The sequence below is a fragment of the Rana temporaria genome, chromosome 5 (assembly GCF_905171775.1).
Source record: "Rana temporaria chromosome 5, aRanTem1.1, whole genome shotgun sequence".
Classification (NCBI taxonomy): Eukaryota; Metazoa; Chordata; class Amphibia; order Anura; family Ranidae; genus Rana; species Rana temporaria.
In genome coordinates, this window is record NC_053493.1 from 184,607,083 (window position 1) to 184,628,438 (window position 21,356).

A 21,356-nucleotide genomic window follows, 5' to 3' on the forward strand; every position below is an offset into this window, starting at 1 on the left:
CATCCGAGTGGAACTTACCCTTTATAGTGCCGTTGTACGTGTTGTACGTCACCGTGCTTTGCTAGAGCATTTTTTTTTCACGATCGTATGTAGGCAAGGCTGGCTTGACAAGAATCGGGTTGAAAAAAACGTCTTTTTTTCTAGACCATTAAAAATGGTCGTGTGTACGCGGCATGAGAATTAATCAGCTTTAGATTTGCTTTATGAAAACAACATACTTTGGGAGCTGTGTAACCAGTGCATACAATATTATTGATGATATGTGCAACTTGAGAAGTGTGTAATGAGCAAAAAATATAACATAAATTATAATTGTTGCATAATAATAAAAAAAATCATATTATCTCACTCTTTGTCCTCGATCTTTTTTATAATTTTTGTTTATATGTTTTGCTTGCTTGCGGCCAAATTTTGTTGACTTGAAAGACTCTAAGCGCTTCTTCATTGTTCTTTGAAATATCTCCTTAGTTTGTGTTTCATCTTCATCTGTCGTAAGTTCGTGCCGACTATAAAGGTGTTTTTGCTGCAGTTAAAAAAAAAAAATACATTGAAACCAAACTTTCTCACAGATTGTTACCACATACATTGTGTTTCTGTGCTTAGATAAAGCTTTGTGCAAAAGAGCAATAAGTAAAGGAGTATTGGAAGTTTTTTTTATAGTTCTTGCAAAACAATGAGAACGTGATCCTGAGTGGACTTTTGTTTTGTTTTTCCTCATTAAATAAACGTGGGCTACCAGGCCCTGAACGATATATGCCTGTTTGGTGTGGACTCACTACAAGAAAACGCATCTGCCACGAGAGCTAACAACCCCCAATGTCACAATATATTATATATACTGTACACACACATATACACATACACACACACACACACACATCCCGGCTTGTGTGTGTATACATATATATATATATATATATATATATATATATATATATATATATATATATATATATATATATATATATATATATATTGTGAGGGGTTAGCTCGGTAGCGGGGTGTGTGACCCCTTGGATGGGTTCACCACACACTGAATTTATACAGACTGGCAGTCGAAGACAGTTGAAAACAAAGTTTTTGGTTTATTTTTCCATCTAGCTGGAAAACAATTGCAAGCATCCAAACAGCATAACCAAAATCAAACATAAAATAAATCGATATAACAGATCCCTTTCAATAATGAAGTAAGGGAGGGCAACCCTCTCATCAGGGTTAACTAGCTCCCCATCTATCTTTACTACATTCTCCCGGGCTCTTAGCAAGGTGGGGTCCCTCAATTGCTCAGTGACAAAACTTTCTCTGTGCACCTCGAGGTCATCAAACCCTATCGGCCGCTGTTCCTCTTCTGAGGTAGCAGGCTCCTCCCTAGGGACTGGTGTTTCCCCTGCTAATACTGAGAATGGAAACTCAGGAGAATCCTCACAGTTAGAGGTTTCTGGAGTAGATGGTTCAGCCTCAGAAGAACCACCTACTGGGGAATCTGGGCAGTCCCAGAGTTCCCAGAATTTTGGGAAATCCCTTCCCACAATGGCGTCATGTGGCAGTTTGGGAACTAAACCCACCTGGTGACACAAGTTACCGAGGGAGGTTTTAAAGGAAACGGTAGTCATCGGATATTCTCGAGTGTCCCCATGTACACAACCTACAGCCATTTTGCTCGGATGTAAGGTTTTTCCCACCCCTAGGTCACTTTTCACTAAGGTGACCAGGCTACCTGAATCCAACAATACCACAACATTTTTACCATCTAAGCACATTCCATATAATGGTTTCTCATTTCCCTTTACTGCAGTGCATGTGGTTGCAAAAAGGGACTGTCGTCTCTCAGTCAGAAAGTCACATTGCATGGGTTCATCACCCGCTGGGCAAACTGCTGCTACATGTCCCTCTTCATGGCAATGGTAACAGATCAACCTTCTGGTCCTCTCCTGTGGGATGGGTCTTCCAGGCCGTTCTCGCCAGACATTAGCAGTAGTCCCGATAATTACTCTAGTTGCTCCTTGGTACCTCTCTCCACCCCCATCCCTTGATGCATTCTTACCTATAGGTGGGGACGGTCTGGTCTTGGGGTGAAAAGTCTGTGCGTCTCTGGTGGAAGAGGACAAGTTCTCCGTTGTTAGATACCTTTCGACCAGGTCTACAAGTTTCCACCATGGTTCACCTATTTCTGCAGGGTGTTAGGAAGAGACCTAAGAAATTTGTCCATGACTACTCGCTCCAAATTTTTTGGTCCTGACAGCGTTTCTGGCTGCAGCCATTTCCTAGCCAAATGGATGAGGTCATACATCTGTGACCGCGGTGGCTTCCTCTGCTGATAACTCCAATTGTGGACCCGCTGAGCACGGACATCCAGGGTTACACCGAAACGTGCCAATATTTCCTCTTTTAAACGATCATAGTTTTTTGCGTCTGCAAGCTCCAAATCAAAATATGCCTTTTGGGCTTCTCCAGATAATAGGGGGGCCACTAGTCCAGCCCACTGGTCTTTAGGCCAACTCTCTCTTTCCGCTGCTCTCTCAAACGTGGCCAGAAACATCTCAGGGTCCTCATCTGCAGTCATCTTTGGCAACAAGTGTCTTACCCGAAAAGTCGGTATGTTACTGGCCTGACTCCCAGCCTCGGTCTGCTGTCTCTGAAGTTGTTTCACGATGGCCTCCATTTGCTGCTGGTGTCTCTGTTCCAAGCCTGCAATGCTCTCTCGGTGAGCTGCAAGGCTCTCTTGGTGAACTTGATGTTGAGCTGCCTGAGCCTGTTGTTGAGCTGCCTGAGCCTGTTGTTGAGCTGCCATGCTTTCTTGGTAAACCTGTTGTTGAGCTGCCATGCTCTCTTGGTGAGCCTGTTGTTGAGCTGCAAGGCTCTGTTGTTGAGCTGCAATGCTCCACTGCAAAGCTGCATTCGTCTGTTGTTGATTTGCATTTGCTAAAACCAGCTGTTTCAGTATCTCCTCCATTTTGGGTTTACTTTAATTGCCCGCGGCACTCCACCATATGTGAGGGGTTAGCTCGGTAGCGGGGTGTGTGACCCCTTGGATGGGTTCACCACACACTGAATTTATACAGACTGGCAGCCAAAGACAGTTGAAAACAACATTTTTGGTTTATTTTTCCATCTTGCTGGAAAACAATTGCAAGCATCCAAACAGCATAACCAAAATCAAACATAAAATAAATCGTAGCCACTCTGGGCGTCTACCTTCCACACAGGAACCTATCTATGGAGTCTGACTCAGCCTAGCGCTGGGCAGACAGTGCTGGACATATAGCACAAAACAATAGTCTTGATTTTTATCACACAGAAAAATCAATCCTCTCCTCACCTTCTCAGAAGACTTTCAGTACGCTGCTCTCCTACTCACAAAGCCTTAGGAATGATGCAGCGTTCAGTGGTAATCCTTTGGGTTACCTATAGAGGCCTTAATTGGCTCATTCTGAACAGCTGAAGTTTTTTCAATGCCCTTTAGCCTTTCTCTGGCTACGTTTGTAGCCGACGCCCGATAACCATCTGTGTATCGTCTAAACAAGGCAGAAATGTATGCCCCATCAGTGACACCCACAGATTTACCTGACTTCCTGTCACATTATATATATATATATATATATATATATATATATATATATATACACACACACACATACACACACACACACTGTATCCTGTGTAGCTAAATGCAGGCTAAATGCAGGCCATTTCTGGTGTACGTATTCAAAAACACTTTCAGCCAGGCAGGCCAGGCAGGTAAAACGGTGATCTGCAGTGCATAAAATATATATACTGTCTCCTACAAATATATCCACTGCGGGCCATTCCTGGTGTACGTATTTAAAGATACTTTCAGGCAGTTAGGCCAGACAGGTGATTCAGTGATCTGCAGTGCATAAAATATATATACTGTCTCCTACATATATATCCACTGCATTCTAGTCTAGCCAAGACTATACCTGACTGCAGGCCATTCCTGGTGTACTTTTTTTTTGTAAACTTCAGGCGGTGTTTTGCTAATCTAATTTTACAGTATGTCTGGAAGGCCACCATGGAGAGGCAGATGCTCTTAGACCACTAAAAGAGGGAAAGCATGCTCTGTGTCTACAGCCAACAGTGCTGGTCGTGGACACAATGCATCTTCAGCACATGGCCATGGGGCACGCTTGCCTTTTTTTTCGGCAGTTGGCCGTTTTGAGCCACAACATGCAGAAGAGTTGGTAGAGTGGATCACAAAGCGACCTCATCCTCTGTCACCCAGGCTCAGATTACTTTGGCTGCCAATGTAGCTGTCAAAGCGGCCTATTCCATCGGCTCAATGTCATCAGTCACTCCTTCCCTAGCCCCACCATCATGTCCTGAGGAGTCCCCCGAACTGTTCGACCACAGTGTCGGGTATATGCTGCAGGAGGATGCGCAGCATTTTGAAGGCTCCGATGATGGTACTCAGGTTGAGGATGAAGGCAGTAACGTGAGCCCAGAGAGAGGGGGTGCCCAAGAAGGACAAGAAACTGGTAGTCATGTTCCCCCTGCTGCAGCATACTGCCAGGTTTGCTCCAGTGGCGAGGAAAGAGGATGATGAGCAGGGGAGGGCTTGGAGCCTTAGGCCTGGGGGGAAAGTCCAGTCAAGTGGCCCATAGAGCGTGGAAAAGTGATGGATCGAGGAAAACAGTCTAAGATGTTTCATGATCATAAGAGTCTGCACAGAGGCCCCCCTTACATCAGAGTCCGCACAGAGGCCCCCTTACATTAGAGTCCGCACAGAGCCTCCCCTTACATCAGAGTCCGCACAGAGCCCATATACATCAGATCTGATGTAAGGGGTGTTCTGGGAAACTTGATTTAAGGATGCATGCTGTGGACTATTGTGTAAAGAGGGTATCTACTCACCAAAGCCTGCCCCCCTCCCCTTTAACAAAGTCCACAGAGCACCCCTTTTTATACACTGGGAGGCAGGAGAGACTAGAGAGGGTGAGTTTACCAGGATGGAGGCTGAGGTGCAGATGCTGATGCTTTTTTGGGTTCAAACTTCCTGTCCAGTGCCCATACATGCCAGGGCAGACTCAGGAGGAGGAGCAGATGAGCTCTATCTCTCCTCGTGTCTGTGCAGAGAGAGAAGGGGATGTCAGCTCTGGTGTGCGTGAGGCTGAGCTATGTGTGAGACGAGACAGCTCTGCAGCCATCTACCTCGGAGCTGACATAGGCACGGCTGCACAGTGGGAGGTGAGCAGCGGCCGTGACCTGTGTTAACAGAGCTCCAGCAGGCATATTCCTGCTCTGCAAAAACAGCATTTGGTAGTTGCGGTCGGTGGCTGTGCTTAGTGTCACCAGCCCGGGGAGAGATTTCCACCCTGCCCCCCCTGCCAGCCCTCCCCTATGATGAGGTCACTGATTCTATGTGGGTGCCTGATAGAAGAGGAGGAGGCACATCAACGAGGCAGGATGCCCTCCAGGGGCCAGCTTAAGGGCAGCAAACCGACTGCATCACACCACAGAGCTCCGCATGTGCAGGGCACTGCTGACTCGCGCATTTTCTCTTCCATTCATGGACGGACACAGCAGCCTTTGACCTTAGGGCTATATCCGCTTCCTTCAGGAGAGTTAGGCAGAAAAAAAGCACTTTAAGTGTGAACAACACTTTCCTCAGTGCAGCTCCTCCCAGGGGGCGTGGTTCCCCGGGTATAACCCACACCCTGCTCTAGCAGCTCCAGTTTCTTTCTGCCTAACGTCAGGAGACGACAGGCACTCTGGAGTCCCTGTACTCTGGAGATTTTTTTGCGATTTTTTCACTTTTTATTATTTTGTTCCTGCATTTTGAATCCTGTGATTCTTCTATCAACAGCCGACTGGGTGACAGGCTGGGTCTTGACTCTTTTAGTCCCCCCATGTTCGGCCATCGAGCATGTGCCGGCCCCTTAACTCAGCTCTGGGTCGTCCACGATAGGCCCCATTGCTCCAGGGGCGGCCAGGGAACTACATGTTCCAGGACACACATATGACCGGTCTCTATGGCCTTGTCACAGTGTGTCTGGCCGACAGCCATGCCGTTAGTGGACGTTGGTTCTGTCCGGGATACCTCCAGCCGGTAGTCGCAGGACGGGTAAGTAGTGGCCCCTTGCCCTGGCAAGGTGGTTTGGCTGGCGTTTTCCCTGGGGAGGTCGACTGAGGGTCCGCCCTGCTTTCCTCTCTCCCTTTCCTCTCCCTCCTTCCCCAGACTGGGTAGCGGCTGTGAGGGGGGGGCTCCTGGGGCTTCTTTATTACCAACCGGGGCCCGTGTGTTGTGGGGGACTGTGTTTTTTGTCTGGGGGGTGCTGCTGTGTGCTGCTGTGTAGTGTTAGGTGTTTGGTGCATCACTGGGGAATTTAAACTGCGCCACGGCCGGTGATTTTTACCTCAGACGGCGGCCATCTTAGAAATGTCTTGGCCTCTTGTGACAGTTTTAGCACTGCAAAACGCTGCGAATCTTCCCTGAGATGACAGACGCAGCACAGCCAGCACATCAGAGCACACCTCAGGTTTTCAGCTCTCTCTGTACCCAGATGGGGTGGTGAGTCCCTGGGAGGCCTCTGCTTCTATTTTTGCAGCCGGGAGGTGACCGGTGGTTTGTTCTGCCTTGCAGTACACAGCGGTGGGGCAACATGGAACTTGAACCTGGTGTTTCTGCCCCAACAATGCCTGAGTTATACTTTAATCCCCCTGCCCCTGCCGCATCTGTTGAGGCAATATCGGCTGTCCTTGAGGCGTTTCTCACCAGGTTTAAAGCAGCTAGTGCCCAGAAGGGGGTTACAAAGCGCCCCCTCCCTGAGCCTGCTTCTGGGGATGTCTCTGACACTCATTGCCAGCTGTTGCTTCAGAATCTGGTTCTGTAATGTCAGATGATGCAGGCTTAACCCACACGGACTGTGAGGATGACTCTGTCTCAGAGTCAGTTAATGATAGGGAATTTGTTGGAGCTCTTATTTCTGCGGTGCGTGATACTCATAAACTTGAGGATTTGGCGGGGGCACCGGATGTGCCGGTCCCTTTTGGTTTCCGCAAACCGCCCAGCACCGCAAAAGTATTTCCCTGTATTCCATATTTGGAGCAGTTGCTCTGTAAGGAATGGGATACGCCACAGAACGTTTTTGCTGTTCCTAAAAACTTTGCGGTCTGTTATCCTTTTGGGGAGGGCTTTTTGAAAAAGTGGGTCTCTCCTCCATCAGTGGACCCTCCCGTGTCCAGACTGAGTAAAGCCACCACATTGCCTGTGGAAGGGGCTCCCGCTTTTACGGACCCCACTGATAGGAGAGTGGAGGCTGTGGCCCGCTCTATGTTCACAGTTGTGGGTTCAGCTGTGAGACCGGTTGTGGCTGGGTCTCTGGTGTCGCAGACACTGACTGAACGGGCAAAGTTGATGCTACAGGAGCTGGAGGAGCAGGATGCTTCTGAGACCTGCAAGGACCTGGCTGAAAAATGTGTCTGTGAGTCAGCCCTGGATACACTTCCCTTGCTTTCCAGAGCCTCCGCCTATGCGGTGGTACTACGCCGCCTTGTGTGGCTGAAATGCTGGTCTGCGGACCAATCCTCAAAGAAGGCTTTGGTGGATTTACCCTTTTTGGGGCATCCCTGGATGACATCATTAAGGATGCCACAGGTGGTAAGAGCACACTGCTCCCACAATCTGGGAAGGGCAAGGAGCCTCGCCGTAGGCAAGGGCCCTCTTTTACTACCCCAAAGCGTTTTTTTTTGTGCGCCCAGTGTGGCGGGAAAGAATTCGCAAGGTGCCAAGACCCCCGCTGCAGGGCAGAAGCATCCCTGGTTCCGCAAGCCTAACAAGCCTGCTTCCGTGTGAAGGTCTGCCCCCGCCCGTGTCTCGGGTGGGGGGCCGGCTTCGAAAATTCGCAGCTCGGTGGAGGTCTCTTCTCTCCGACCGTTGGTCAGAGAGAAGAATTAAGAATCAATTTGTGGCCCTCCCGTTTGGCCTGGCTTCGGCACCACGGGTTTTCACCAAGGTGCTCACCCCGATACTGGCCCTGCTGAGACAGGGAGGGATCACTATCGTGGGATATCTGGATGACCTTCTCCTGAGAGCTTACTCAGGCTCAGAGTTAGAGGAGGACGTGTCTATCACGTGTCAAACTCTCCAAGAGTTCGGCGGGCTTCTGAATATCCAGAAGTCAGTGTTGGTTCCGTCTCAGCGACTGGAATACCTGGGGCTAGTCCTGGATTCCGCGGAGGGGAGGTTTTTTCTCCAACCGGAAAAACTCAGGACACTGCATTCTGCGGTGCAGCAGTTGTTGACCCAGAAGTGGTCGTTTATTCGATTCTGCATGAGAGTTCTGGGTCTGATGGTGGCCTCTTTCGAGGCAGTTCCTTATGCCCAATTTCACATCAGGGAACTACAGAAGGAAATTCTGTTACGTTGGGACAAGCTCCCATCTTCTCTGGATTACCAGATTCAGTTGAGTCAACTGGTCAAGTCTTCCCTGGTGTGGTGGCTGACGTCTCCGGTGCTTCGGACCGGGAAGTCGTTTCTGCCGTGCCAATGGACTGTAGTCACGACGGATGCCAGCCTCTCCGGTTGGGGGGGCGTTTGGGGCATCCAGTCAGCCCAGGGATGCTGGACTCAGGAGGAGTCCCGCCTTCCAATCAATGTACTGGAGCTCAGAGCAATCAAACTGTGCCTTGCCAGGTGGCCCCTGGAGCTGCAGGGCCGACAGGTCAGGATCCAGTCTGACAACGCCACGGCCGTGGCATACGTCAATCATCAGGGAGGCACACGAAGCTCGGCTGCAGCGCTGGAAGTTGCGCACATCCTTCGGTGGGCCGAAAGGTCCGTTCCGGCTCTGTCGGCTGTGTACATTACGGGAGTACAGAACTGGCAAGCCGACTTCCTAAGTCAACAAACACTGGACCAAGGATAGTGGTCACTCCAGACGTGGACCATCTCAATCGGAAGGTGCCACGGTTCGTGGCCAGGTCAAAGGACCCGTGGGCGGACGCGTCGGACGCGTTGGTGGCACCTTGGGGTCACTATCGCCTAATTTACGCCTTCCCTCCTCTGAAGCTTCTTCCTCGTACGGTTAAGAGTCAGATTTCAGCTCTGGCCATTTACTCTCAGCGCCCCTTGGCGGCGCACTCCTTGGTGCGTACGTTTGTGCAGGGGGTCCGGCATGTGGCCCCTCCGGTGCGCCATCCGCTACCCCCATGGGACTTGAATTTAGTCCTTTCGGTGCTTCAGGATGCTCCCTTTGAGGACATCCGAAAAATCCCTTTGTTGACTTTGTCACAGAAGGTGTTTTTTCTTGTAGCAATTACCTCGATCAGACGAGTATCTGAACTGGCGGCCTTGTCTTGCAAGGCTCCCTACTTGGTCATCTATAAGGATAAGGTGGTACTGCGACCTCAGCCGTCTTTTCTCCCAAAGGTGGTTTCGGCTTTTCACATTAATGAGGACATTGGGCCAGATTCACGTAGAGCGGCGCATATTTAGATCGGCATAGCGCATCTCTGTTACGTTACGCCGGTTCAACTTCGTGACGCAAGTACCATATCCACAGAGTATTTGCGCCCAAATTTGCGCCAGCGTAACGTAAATTCCAAGGCGTAAGGCGGGGTAATTGAAAGTGGGAAGGAAGTGGGCGTGCTCCATTGAAATGAGCCGTGACCCCATGCAAATAAGAGGCCGGCCGTACTGCGCATGCGCGCATGCGCGCATGATTATGCACCTCACTGGGCATGCTCAGAACTCGGCCCGGCGCAATCAGTGAGATAGGAACTAGGCCTGGCGTACTTAGTGAGATACACCCTGTGTATAAATAGGCCCAGACAAACGCCCTTCCATTGCAAAAGTACATCCATGTGTTTCCCTTCCTGAAGCAAGGTGCTTTTGTTCTGTTGTCTGTTGGTGTTTGTTGGTTAGTGTAGTAGTGTTATAGTAAAGATTTATTGGAGTAGGAGATTGTAGTAGCTGTTTGTTTTTTCTGAGTGTTTTTTGTGTCTGTTTTTTCTGTGTGGTTTTTGGAGTCTGTATTAGCTGTCTGTTTGTGCTGTTTGATTTTGGTGTCTGCTTTTTGCTGTCTGATTTTTGCGTCTGTTTGTTCTGTGTCTTTTTGTGTCTGTTTGTTCTGTCTGATTTTTGTGTCTGTTTGGTGCCGAGTGTTGTGTGGTGATATGGCACCAAAGAGGAGAAAGCTCAACTTCTCTGTGCGGGAGAAGCAAATACTTGCTAGGGCAATCACCCGACATGGACGATTTTTGCATGGCCCTGAGAGCCGGGACATCACCCCGGCCAGGAAGAAGGCGATCCTCAAGAACATTACTAATGAGATCAATTCGGGGGGGGAGACGAGGACCGTCAGTGGGATCGCAAAGAAGATCAATGATCTGAGCAGCCTGGTCCATGATAAGCTGGCCAAGATTACTGCACATGCCAGGGGCACTGGAGGGGGACCACCTTGCACCATCAGGTGGACTGATGAGGAGCGTGCAGTGGCCCAGTGCTTCCACAGCCAGCAAGTGGTGGGCCTGCCTGGCTTTGACTCCGATGAGGCCGGGAGGACAGGTAAGTTTTTTTTTCTTCTATCTGGCGAGTAGCATGTGGGGGGGAGGGAATATATGTGCCAAGTGTGTGGATCCTCCAACCTGTGTATGTTTTGTGTCATCCACAGATGGCCAGGAGAGTGCTGGACCATCTGCCCAGTCTGCTCCATCCCCCGGACATCAGGCTGCTGAAGAGCCCCAAGAAAGGCAGGAGTCCTCAGGGCAGGGGAGTGGCCACAACTCACCTCATGAGGAGGTTGAGGTGGAGGAGGATAAGGGTGGGAGGTTGAGGAGGATCAGCTTGACATTGCCAGTGAAATACTTCGGCTTTTGGATGAGGCTCCCCCTGTGGCTGGCAGCAGTCAGGCCTCCATCAGGGGTAGCCCCTCCCACTCCTCCCCCAACAGGGCTCCCCCCCAGGGGGCTCCCCTCCTCCCAGGCCACAAGCCTCATCTGCAGGCAGGAAGGCCACCCAGAAGACCAGGGGGGTGGCCGAGTTTCTGACTGCAAATCTTAGGAGGGACCAGGCCCGTCAGACCCACCATCTGGGTCAGGTCTCCCGGACTTTGGCCCAGATGGAGGACAGCCTGGTCTCCATAAAAGACTCCGTCAATGATGTGGGCACAAACTCATTGGCGTTCATAACTTGCTTTTGCGACCTGCAGACCGCCACAGCAGGCGTGGCCCTGGAGGTGAATGCCCTGACCCAGGCTGTCCAGGCCAATACCCAGGCTGTCCAGGCCAATACGGCAGCCCTCACTGTGGGCCTGAACAGAATAGCCATGGCCTTGGAGGGCAGGCCAGCAGGTGGACAGACACCAGGGGAGGCCCTCCTTCCCCTGCTTCCCCCCCCATGAGTCTCCCCTGAGGGCCCGTGGCCGTAGCCGTGGCCGGCCCAGGCGTAGCTCACGCCGTAGTTAATTTTGGATGTTCTTTTGATTTTTTTTCTTATTTTTTAGGGATTTGTACTGTGATTATGATTTGTTTTATGTGTGTGAATGATGTATGAATGTGGGGGTGACATTCCTGCCAGAAAAGGGGTGTCATCCTCATTTTTTGTGGAGTAGGGATCCCTAGGACCCGGGAGAAGTGATCCCAGGTCCATGTGAATGGTGCATGAATGTACAGTGACATAATTGGAGCCTTGGCGGGGCGTTGCTGCTGCCTAGTACCGTGCGGTGTACTTCGGTCTAATCCAATTTGATGTGGATGTGGGGTGTGTGTGCTAGGGACCACAGTGGTGTGCATGCGTGCATTCTCATTGTGCCATGATTAATGTGTGTGTTTACTGTGCAAAGATGCCTTCTGCGAGGCGTCTCCTGGCTGCTGTTCCCTCAGTAGACCGGGTACCCTCGGTTAGGGGGGGAATGTCTGGTTCGGGGGTCAGGTCCTCACGTATGTCAATCTCCAGGCCCCTTCTCACTGTGAAGTTGTGCAGCATGCAACATGCACCGATGATCTGGCACACAAAGTTTGGGGAATACAACAGGGTACCCCCAGACTTATTCAGGCATCGGAAACTGACTTCAGGAGGCCAAAGGTGCGTTCCACCACTGCACGGGTACGTATGTGTGCAGCATTGTAGTTTTCCTCTCCTGGGGTTTGGGGGTTCTGGAATGGAGTCATGAGATGGGGTCCAAGTGCATATGCAGAGTCACCTGGAAGGGAAAAGACAGGAGGATGTTAGTCGTGCATGTGCCCCTCGTGATGTGTGCATCATGGGGGGGGACAGTCATGCCTGACACCCATGTCACTCACCAACCAGCCAGCTGTCCCTGTACACGTTCTGTTCAAATTCTCTTGGGATGTTGTTTTGACGGTATATGTAGCTGTCATGGCTGGATCCGGGGTGTTTGGCACGGACATGCCATATAAGGTATTGGGCATCGGCTATCACCTGTACATTGATTGAATGCCAATGCTTCCGATTGCGGTACATGTGCTCTGTCTCATGGGGGGCTGTAGTGCCACATGTGTGCAAACAATGGCCCCCACGGTGCGTGGGAATCTGGCAATTCTATAGAAATCTGTCATTGTCTTCACCCGCAGGTCCTCCTGGGTGGGTTTGATGATTTGATTAACCATGCGTCTCAGGATTGCAGGGACAACCTGGTGCACACATCTGCTAATGGAGGATTGTGACATCCCAGCCACCACTCCACTTGTGCGCTGAAAAGAGCCAGTGGCAAGGAAATGGAGTGTTGCTATGACCTTGACCAGTGGCTCCAGTGCATGTGAGCGGTGTGTTGGGCTGGTGATGTCATCTTTCAGGGTTGTGGTTAATTCCATGATGGCTTCAGGGCTGAATCTGAAGGTGTGATACACCTCAGAAGCAGGCATGCCAAAGACATCTAGGCGTGTGTGGTATATCCTCTCCTGTGCCCTCCTCCTCCTCCTCCATTCCCTCCTCCTTCTGCGTGCCTCTAAAGTCACTAGTATAGCTATGAGCATGGATGCCCCTGGCATGTTGGCATACAGATTGTTGTCCTGCAAGTGTGTGTGCTCAGCTCGTCCCTAATGGTATTGCTTTAGCTGACCTGCACACGTCTGGTGCAAAGTTAAGGAAGCTTTTATAAGATGTAACTTTCCGCCGAAAAAACAGCAGATGCGCACAGGGCGTAGCTTGCGCTGCACAAGCGTACTTTTGTGGATCGCCATATCTCCCTCATTTGCATATTTGACTAGCAAAACAATGGTGCGTCTAGCGTATTTTGCGCTCCAAGATGCGCCGGTGTAATCGTTTTACGTCGGACGGAAAAAAATGGTTTTCAGGCGTATCTCGTTTTGAGGATACGGCGCATAGATACGCACGGCGCATTTTTCAATTACGCTGCGCATCTCTAGATACGCCGGCGTAAGTGCTTTGTGAATCTGGGCCATTGTTCTTCCATCCTTATGTCCCCAGCCGAAGAACCAGAAGGAGGCCACTTTACATTCCCTGGATGTGGTTCGGACCCTACGAGTGTACCTATCGGCTACAGCTCCGTTCCGGAAGTCGGACTCACTGTTCGTGTCGGTGGCTGGTCCCAAAAAAGGTCTGGCAGTCTCGTCGGCCACCATTTCTAGGTGGATCCGACAGGTTGTGCTTTAGGCCTATGCCCTGAAGGGGCGGGCGCCTCCCTTTCGGGTTATGGCGCATTCGACCAGGGCGATCTGTGCCTCTTGGGCTTTCCGGCATCAAGCCTCTGTGTTACAGGTGTGTAAGGCAGCGACCTGGTCGTCGGTCCACACTTTTTCAAAGTTTTACAAGGTGGATGTGAGTGCATCTTCTGATGCCTCCTTCGGCCGCAAGGTGTTACAGGCGGCAGTTTAAAGTTGGAATTCCTCCGTTTGAGTAACTCCAGTTTTGTTTGGGGTGTAAGCTTGGTTTGCTGTGTTTTTTTTCCCACCCCTCAAATTTTTTGACACAGCTTGGGGACGTCCCTAAGGTCAAAGGCTGCTGTGTCCGTCCATGAACGGAAGAGATAATTGGATTTTTATACTCACCGTAAAATCCATTTCTCTGAGTTCATGGACGGACACAGCACCCACCCCTCCTTTTGTTTGTACTGCTTGTTACGAACTGGAGCTGCTAGAGCAGGGTGTGGGTTATACCCGGGGAACCACGCCCCCTGGGAGGAGCTGCACTGAGGAAAGTGTTGTCTACACTTAAAGTGCTTTTTTTCTGCCTAACTCCCCTGAAGGAAGCGGATATAACCCTAAGGTCAAAGGCTGCTGTGTCCGTCCATGAACTCAGAGAAATGGATTTTACGGTGAGTACAAAAATCGTATTTTTTCTAAAGTTCTTTGGTGTGGGCCTTTTTTTAGACGTGTGCAGCAGATCGCACTGTTTGCAACATATGTCTGAAGTGTATCAAGCGTGGCCAAAACAGCAGCCGCTTGGGCACCACATGCTTGACCAGACATATGTCGACCTCCAATGCAGTCTGTTGGCAACAGTACTTAAAAGACCCATACCAAAGAACAAGGCGGACCTCTCCTCGCTTCTCATCAGCTGGGATCTCCAACCCCACTATACCTTCAGTCCTCTCAGAGACCTGCACTGAGAGGAATGAAGGTGTAGAATTAGGCGTCGCTAGCACTTGCGGGCAATCTGCTAGCGGTACACCTAAATCTGATTGTAGCAGGCAAATTTCCCTACCCCAGTTGCTAAACCGTCGAAAGAAATTCGGTCCCAGCCATCCACATGCTCAGCGGCTGAATGCTAGTTTGGCTAAATTGTATATTACAGCTGACTCATGGTCCAGCAGGCATGGACAGGTACGTTACTTTTATTTCATTGCGCACTGGCTGTCACCTAGGAAGAATGCAGTACAGGGTGCAGTAATGTTGGAGCTTGTTCCACCACCACGCCTCCAAAATGCTGGTAGTTGTGATTCTGCCACACCTCTCTCCTCCCCCCACTCCTCCTCTTCTTCCTCTATGGCCTCTTCCTGTGCAGATTTGTCCTCAGAACCATAGATGCTCCGTAAGTTTTCTAGTGGCTACGCAAGCACTTAGGCAAAACGATGCCATGCGGTGCTTGAGTTGGTCTGCTTAAGGGACAGGAGCCACACTGGGGTAGAGATTCTGTCAGCTCTGCAGGGGCAGGCTCAGAGGTGGTTGACGCCAAGTCAGCATCAGCCAGGAATGGTAGTTTGCGACAATGGCACCAACCTCCACTCTGCCCTCCGACAGGGACAATTGACCCATGTTCCCTGTTTAGCTCACCTCCTTAAAGGGGTTGTAAATGTAAAGGTACAATTTTTTTTCCTAAATAGCTTCCTTTACCTTAGTGCAGTCCTCCTTCACTTACTTCATCCTTCGATTTTGCTTTTTGTCCTTATTTCTTCTGAGAAATCCTCACTTCCTGTTCTTCTGTCTAACTCCACACAGTAACGCAAGGCTTACTGCCTGGTGTGGAGTGTCGTGCTTGCCCCCTCCCTTGGACTACCGGAGAGTCAGGACGCCCACTAACACACAGCTCCTTTCTCTATCTGCAACGTAGAGAGCGTCCTGACTCTCTGTAGTTCAAGGGAGGGGGTGAGCACGACACTCCACACCAGGGAGAAAGCCCTGCATTTCTGTGTGGAGTTACAGACAGAAGAACAGGAAGTCAGGATTTCTCAGAAGAAATAAGAACATTTAAAAGCAAAATTAAAGGATGAGGTAAGTGAAGGAGGACTGCACTAAGGTAAAGAAAGCTATTTAGGAAAAAAAATGGTATCTTTACAACCCCTTTAATTTGGTGGTGCACCAGTTATTGTGCAGGTACCCGGGCTTACAGGATCTCCTGAGGCAGGTCAGGAAATTCTGTAGGCATTTCCACCGGTCATATAATGCCAGTGCTCGGCTGGCTGACCTTCTAAAGGAATGCAACCTGACCAAGAACCGCACGATCTGTGACATGCCCACCAGGTGGAACTCAACGTTGGAAATGTTGCAGTGGCTGCACACGCAGCAGAGGGCCATCAATGAGTACCTGTGCGAGTATGACACCAGGACAGGGGAGCTTGGCTTTTTTTTTTGCCATGCCAGTGGCTAATGATCAAGGATGCATGCACTGTCCTGTCACCATTTGAGGAGGCCACAAGGATGGTGAGCAGTGACAGTGCATGCATCAGTGATACTGTCCCTCTTGTCTTCCTGTTGGAGCACACGATGCATGGAATAATGGACAGGGCAATTGAGGCAGAACAGAGGGAGGAAGAGGAGGACTTCCTTACCTCTCAAGGCCCCCTTTATCCATACAATATTCCTGCAGGCCCGCCTATCACACAGGAGGATGAGGATCGTGTCAGCATGGAGGTGGAGCCTAGCACTTAGCATCAGCAGCAGTCTTCAAGGGATAATTTTCAGTCCCCAGAAACCCATGACTTGTATGTGGCTGGGAGGAGGTGGCTGTGGATCATGTCGTCCTTAGTGACCCAGAGGACTCAGCAAACCTATGCTGCATGGCCTCCCTGATCCTGCAAACCCTGCGAAAGGACCCTTGGATTCGTGGTATCACAGAGAGGGATCAGTAATGGCTGGCCTTCTTGATCCACATTACAAGGGTAAGGTTGAGGAACTTATCCAGCCTTCGCAGAGGGAGCAGAGGATGAAACATCTTCAGAAGGCCTTGCAGAAAGGTTTGTGCAATGCGTTTCCAGAGCCTGGGAGGTTACAATTTCCTGGACAACGTGTTGCTGAGGCTTCGGTCAGTCACAGAAGGAGTGGTGGAGAAGGTGGCCTTCTGACCGATACGTTCAGACAATACATTTTTTTGTCCGCAGCCCCAAGGTCTGATCGGTTCCAGCAACCATCGCCAGCATCTGATTTACATGGTGCAGGAATACCTAGGGGCAAGATCAGACTTGTAGACCTTTCCAACCGAAAATCCACTGGGTTACTGGGTCTTGAGGATGGATCACTGGCCAGAGCTTGCACAGTATGCAATTGAGCTACTGGCCTGTCCTGCATCCAGCGTTCTATCTGAATGCACATTCAGTGCTGCTGGAGGCTTTGTAACCGATCACAGAGTGCGCCTGTCCACAGACTCAGTTGATCAGCTGACCTTCATAAAAATGAATCAGTCTTGGATCACATTTTTCTATTAATGTGAGATCCCTTGAAGACTGCCTATGCTGATGCTGAGTGACTATCCTATTCCTCCTCAATGTTCATGTTGATAGCTTCTAAGAACATTTTTGTTTCTGGGCACCACCACCAGTGGCCAAATTTTTCTGCCCCTGTTTAACAGGGGCGTGTAATTACATTTTTTGCTGTAATATTTTGCAGCAGGGCTCATTCCTGCGCTCAACTAGAGTATCTGTGAGGGGTTGCAGTGTTGTAGCACCACCACCAGTGCCTAAGGCCCATTTTTTCTGCCCCTGTTCAACAGGGGCGTGCAATTAAAATTTTTGATTCAATATTTCTCAGCAGGGCCTGTTCCTGTGCTCAACAAGAGTATCTGTGAGGCTTTACAGTGTTGTGCCACCACCACTATCACCACTGCCTAAGGCGCATATTTTCTGCCACTGTTGAACAGGGGCATGTGATTACAATTCTTGATATAATATTTCACAGCAGGGCTCGTTCCAGCGCCCACCAAGAGTAACTGTGAGGGCTTACAGTGTTCTGGTACCACCAACACCTAAAGGTCCTAAGATTTTCTGCAGAGTATATAGGGCAGGTCGTATAGTTTATACAGGCGGTCCCCTACTTTCAAACATCCGACTTACAAATGACATCTACTTACAAACGGAGGAAGACAACAGGAAGTGAGGGGAAAACTACCCCTAGAAATCGAAATTCTCTCCTGTAAGGCCCCGTACTCACGACCAAACATGTCTGCTGAAACTGGTCCGCAGGCCAGTTTCAGCAGACATGTTTGGTCGTGTGTGGGCGCGAGCGGGCCGAATTCCAGCAAACATTTGCCCGCCGGGCCTTTTCCCAGCAGACAAATATTCCTGGACTTGTTTTAAAACAGTCCGCTGGAATTCTGTCGTCAGTACAGACCTACCGTACATGTCCAGGCGCCCGCCGTCCCTCGCATGCGTCGAATGACTTCGACGCATGCGTGGAAGCATTTTAAAGGCGGGCCGCCCACGTCGCTGCGTCATTGTCGCGGCGACACCGCGTCATCGACGCGGCGACACCGCGGACACGCCCCGCGTATTGTTTACGCGCGGACTTCTGTACGATGGTGTGTACAACCATCGTACAGAAGCCCTCTGGCAGACATGTATGGTGAAAACGGTCCGACGGACCGCTTTCACCATACATGTTTGGTCGTGAGTACCCGGCCAAAGAGTTAATATGGGAAAAAAGTGTCTCCACTGATGCTTTATCACCAATCATTCTTTCCCTAAAAACCCCCAAATTTTTAAAATCCAATTGTCATTGGGACAAAGTGAGGTGAAATCTTCTGAACAGGGGCACAGACAGCAAAACAAATGTTACAGGGGTTATGATAACCCATCCCTATGTTATCCAAAAAGCTTAAAAATAGATTTTTTGGCTGGAGCTATACTGACAAAATGTACCTGTTCCAAATTACAAACAGATTCAACTTAGGAACAAACCTACAGTCCCTGTCTTGTTTGGACCGCCTGTATACTGCTGTTCAGAGTATATAGGGCCTGGGGGTCCAACGCCTTTTCTTTTTTTTTATTTGGGTGTAGGGTTCCCCTTAATATCCATACAAGACCCAAAGGGCCTGGTAATGGGCTGGGGGGTACCCATGCATTTTTTCTCAATAATTTTCATCCATATTGCCGGGACCCGACATTACATTACAGCCGCAAGCAGTTTTAAATTACTTCTATTCCTTTAGAAAAGTAATTTTGTGTAGGGACTGTTTTAAACACAGGAAACACGCGCCACTTTATAGGCATACTATAGACACCCCCCAGGTTTGATATTTAAAGGAATATTTCACTTTTATTTTTTCACTTTAAGCATTATTAAAGTCACTGCTCCCAAAAAAACGTTAGTTTTTAAAACTTTTTTTGCATTGATACATGTCCCCTGGGGCATGACCTGGGTCCCCAAACACTTTTTAGGACAATAACTTGCATAATAGCCTTTAAAATTCGCACTGATTTTTGACATTCGAGTCCCATAGACTTTAGCGGTGTTCGAATGTTCACATGAACTTTCGTTCCGTTCGCATATTCTGCCGCAAACTGAACCGGGGGGTGTTCGGCTTATCCCTAGTTACTAGTCGTGAAAGCTATCATACTGAAGCAGGTCACATACTCCCCATACCCAGCAGCACAAGCTGTAACGGACACAGGCATGCTGCCGAGACAGTTATAATCTTCGTGCAGGGGGACTACAAGGAACTGCATGGCTTGTCACAAGTGAAGGTACCAGATTGTATTCTGAGCTCAAAGGGTTAACTGGACAAGTCTCTTTCATTGCTGGAATGCTAATGAACCCTCTTTTGTGTGCAGGTAAACAGCCCCCCTGTGAGGTGTATGCTGATGGGGATTATGTGTGAGAGATAATTGTTTTAAAGGTTAATTGAATTCTATGTGCCTGGCCAGGAAATGTTAAGTGGGGTGAGGTGCCGAAGAGTCTAGAAACTGGCCAAGTGATTAATTCAAGGAGATGTCATTGTTTCAGGGGGTCTGTGTTGAAGCCCCCTACTGGGAAAAGGGGAGGGCGGAAACTGTCATTGTTCTTGTAACAGTTGTAACCAGATATAAGCAGGTGAAATATGCCAAATAAAGTCAGTCTGCTTGACCCTCCAAACGTAGCACGTCTCGTTTCTTGGAAGGGCGTTCGATGGGATATACCGGCGGTACCTGCATATCGCAGCTTGCCAGGGAAAAGGACGTCTCCAACGGCCGATACCCCTCACTACCAGTGGGTAGCCGTTACATTGGTTGGCAGTAGTGGGATGGTCCTTTTATCCAAAGAGCAAGTGCTGAATGGAGTCGCAGAACGCCAGGCTGAAAAGATCCACACTGAAAGATCTATTGGAGATTCGTGGTAGGAGCGCCAGCAACAGACCACGGAGGGAGCTGATAGCTGACCTGCTGGAGCTGGACGAAATGGATGGATCTATGGAAGGAACGGAGCCCCTTGCACCGGTCAGCAAAGAAGATGTAATTACTGGGATTGTACAGCGGAGATTATCCTTGTATCCAGAAACGTCCGTGGAACTAATCAACCAGCTGTTCCGGGAAGCAAGGGAAGAAATACAAACGAAGAGGGGACAAGAACTGGAACTGGTAAGAGCGAGACAGCCCATTACACCTGCAGTTCCTACCCCCCCACCTGCTGCTACAGGAAAGAAAATACCGTTCACTGCATTCAAAGCTTTTGTAGAAAGTGAGGAGGAAATCGATGGATATTTGGCGGACTTTGAGAGGCAGTGCTCACTACACCAGGTCCCACCAGACCAATGGGTCACTATTTTGTCGGGGAAATTGTCGGGCAAAGCCAATGAAGCCTTTCGGGCTCTCACTCCAGAGGATATTTTACAATACCAGCAAGTTAAAAAGGCGCTGCTAACCCGATATGCCGTAACGCCAGAAGCCTACCGCCGGCGCTTCCGGGAGTCCAAGAAGATGGCTGTGGACTCCCACATGGAATGGGCCAACCAGTTACAAAGGGTGGCATCGCTTTGGGTCCAAGGGTGCAAGGCCAACACCGGGGAGGAAGTATTGCAGCTGTTCCTAATGGAACATTTCTTCCAAGACCTGGCCGCAGACATACAAGACTGGGTACGAGATCGCCGGCCCGCTAACTTAAACGAGGCGGCTCGGCTAGCAGATGAGTACGCGGAAACAAGGAAAGTAAGCCAGGGTACTACACGGCTGGCTCATAAGGTAGAACCGCGTACTCCAACCGTCACCCCACGCCCAGAGTTTCGGGCTCCAGTCCCACCACGTCCTCAGGGGCCTAGCAACTACCCCCGGGATTCGCCTAGGGTGACGTGCCATCACTGCAGCGACACGGGACATATTGCTCGTTATTGCCCTTTGAGAGCTACAAATAACAATTGGAGACGCACAGAACCTAACACAGAGGTCACTCCATCACGTCCCTCTGCGGCCCACTGCCTGGAGACCGAGGGGGGCCCTGAGGAATGTCTGGGAATTTGGTATGAGGCAGACCCGTGACCACCCGCGTTGCTGGAATCAACCCGCTTGCCGCTGAGAACCGGGTAAGACTACCTTCCCCGACCTGTACTGTAGATCCGGCACAATATCACAGTCTAAAATGGGAATGTGACAAGTTGGCCAGTGAGAAATCAGAGATGCAACGACACTATGTCACGTATTATGAGATGTCCCGTGGCTTGAACATTGAAATGCACAAACAGGCGGAAATTGTCAAAAGATTAAATGGGATTTGCATCCAGGTGGTGCCGTATCTGT

At 49.9% G+C, this 21,356-nt stretch overlaps 1 protein-coding gene across 3 annotated transcripts in view; it reads right to left on the reverse strand.

The window, feature by feature from the left end:
* SLC9A3 (solute carrier family 9 member A3) overlaps positions 1-21,356 on the reverse strand; it is a 714,882-nt gene that overhangs the window by 61,136 nt on the left and 632,390 nt on the right. For all 3 annotated transcript variants that reach the window (XM_040353440.1, XM_040353441.1, XM_040353442.1), the window contains exon 13: positions 350-523. In XM_040353440.1, the coding sequence (XP_040209374.1) occupies positions 350-523 (174 nt within the window). The remainder of the gene's footprint in view (positions 1-349; positions 524-21,356) is intronic.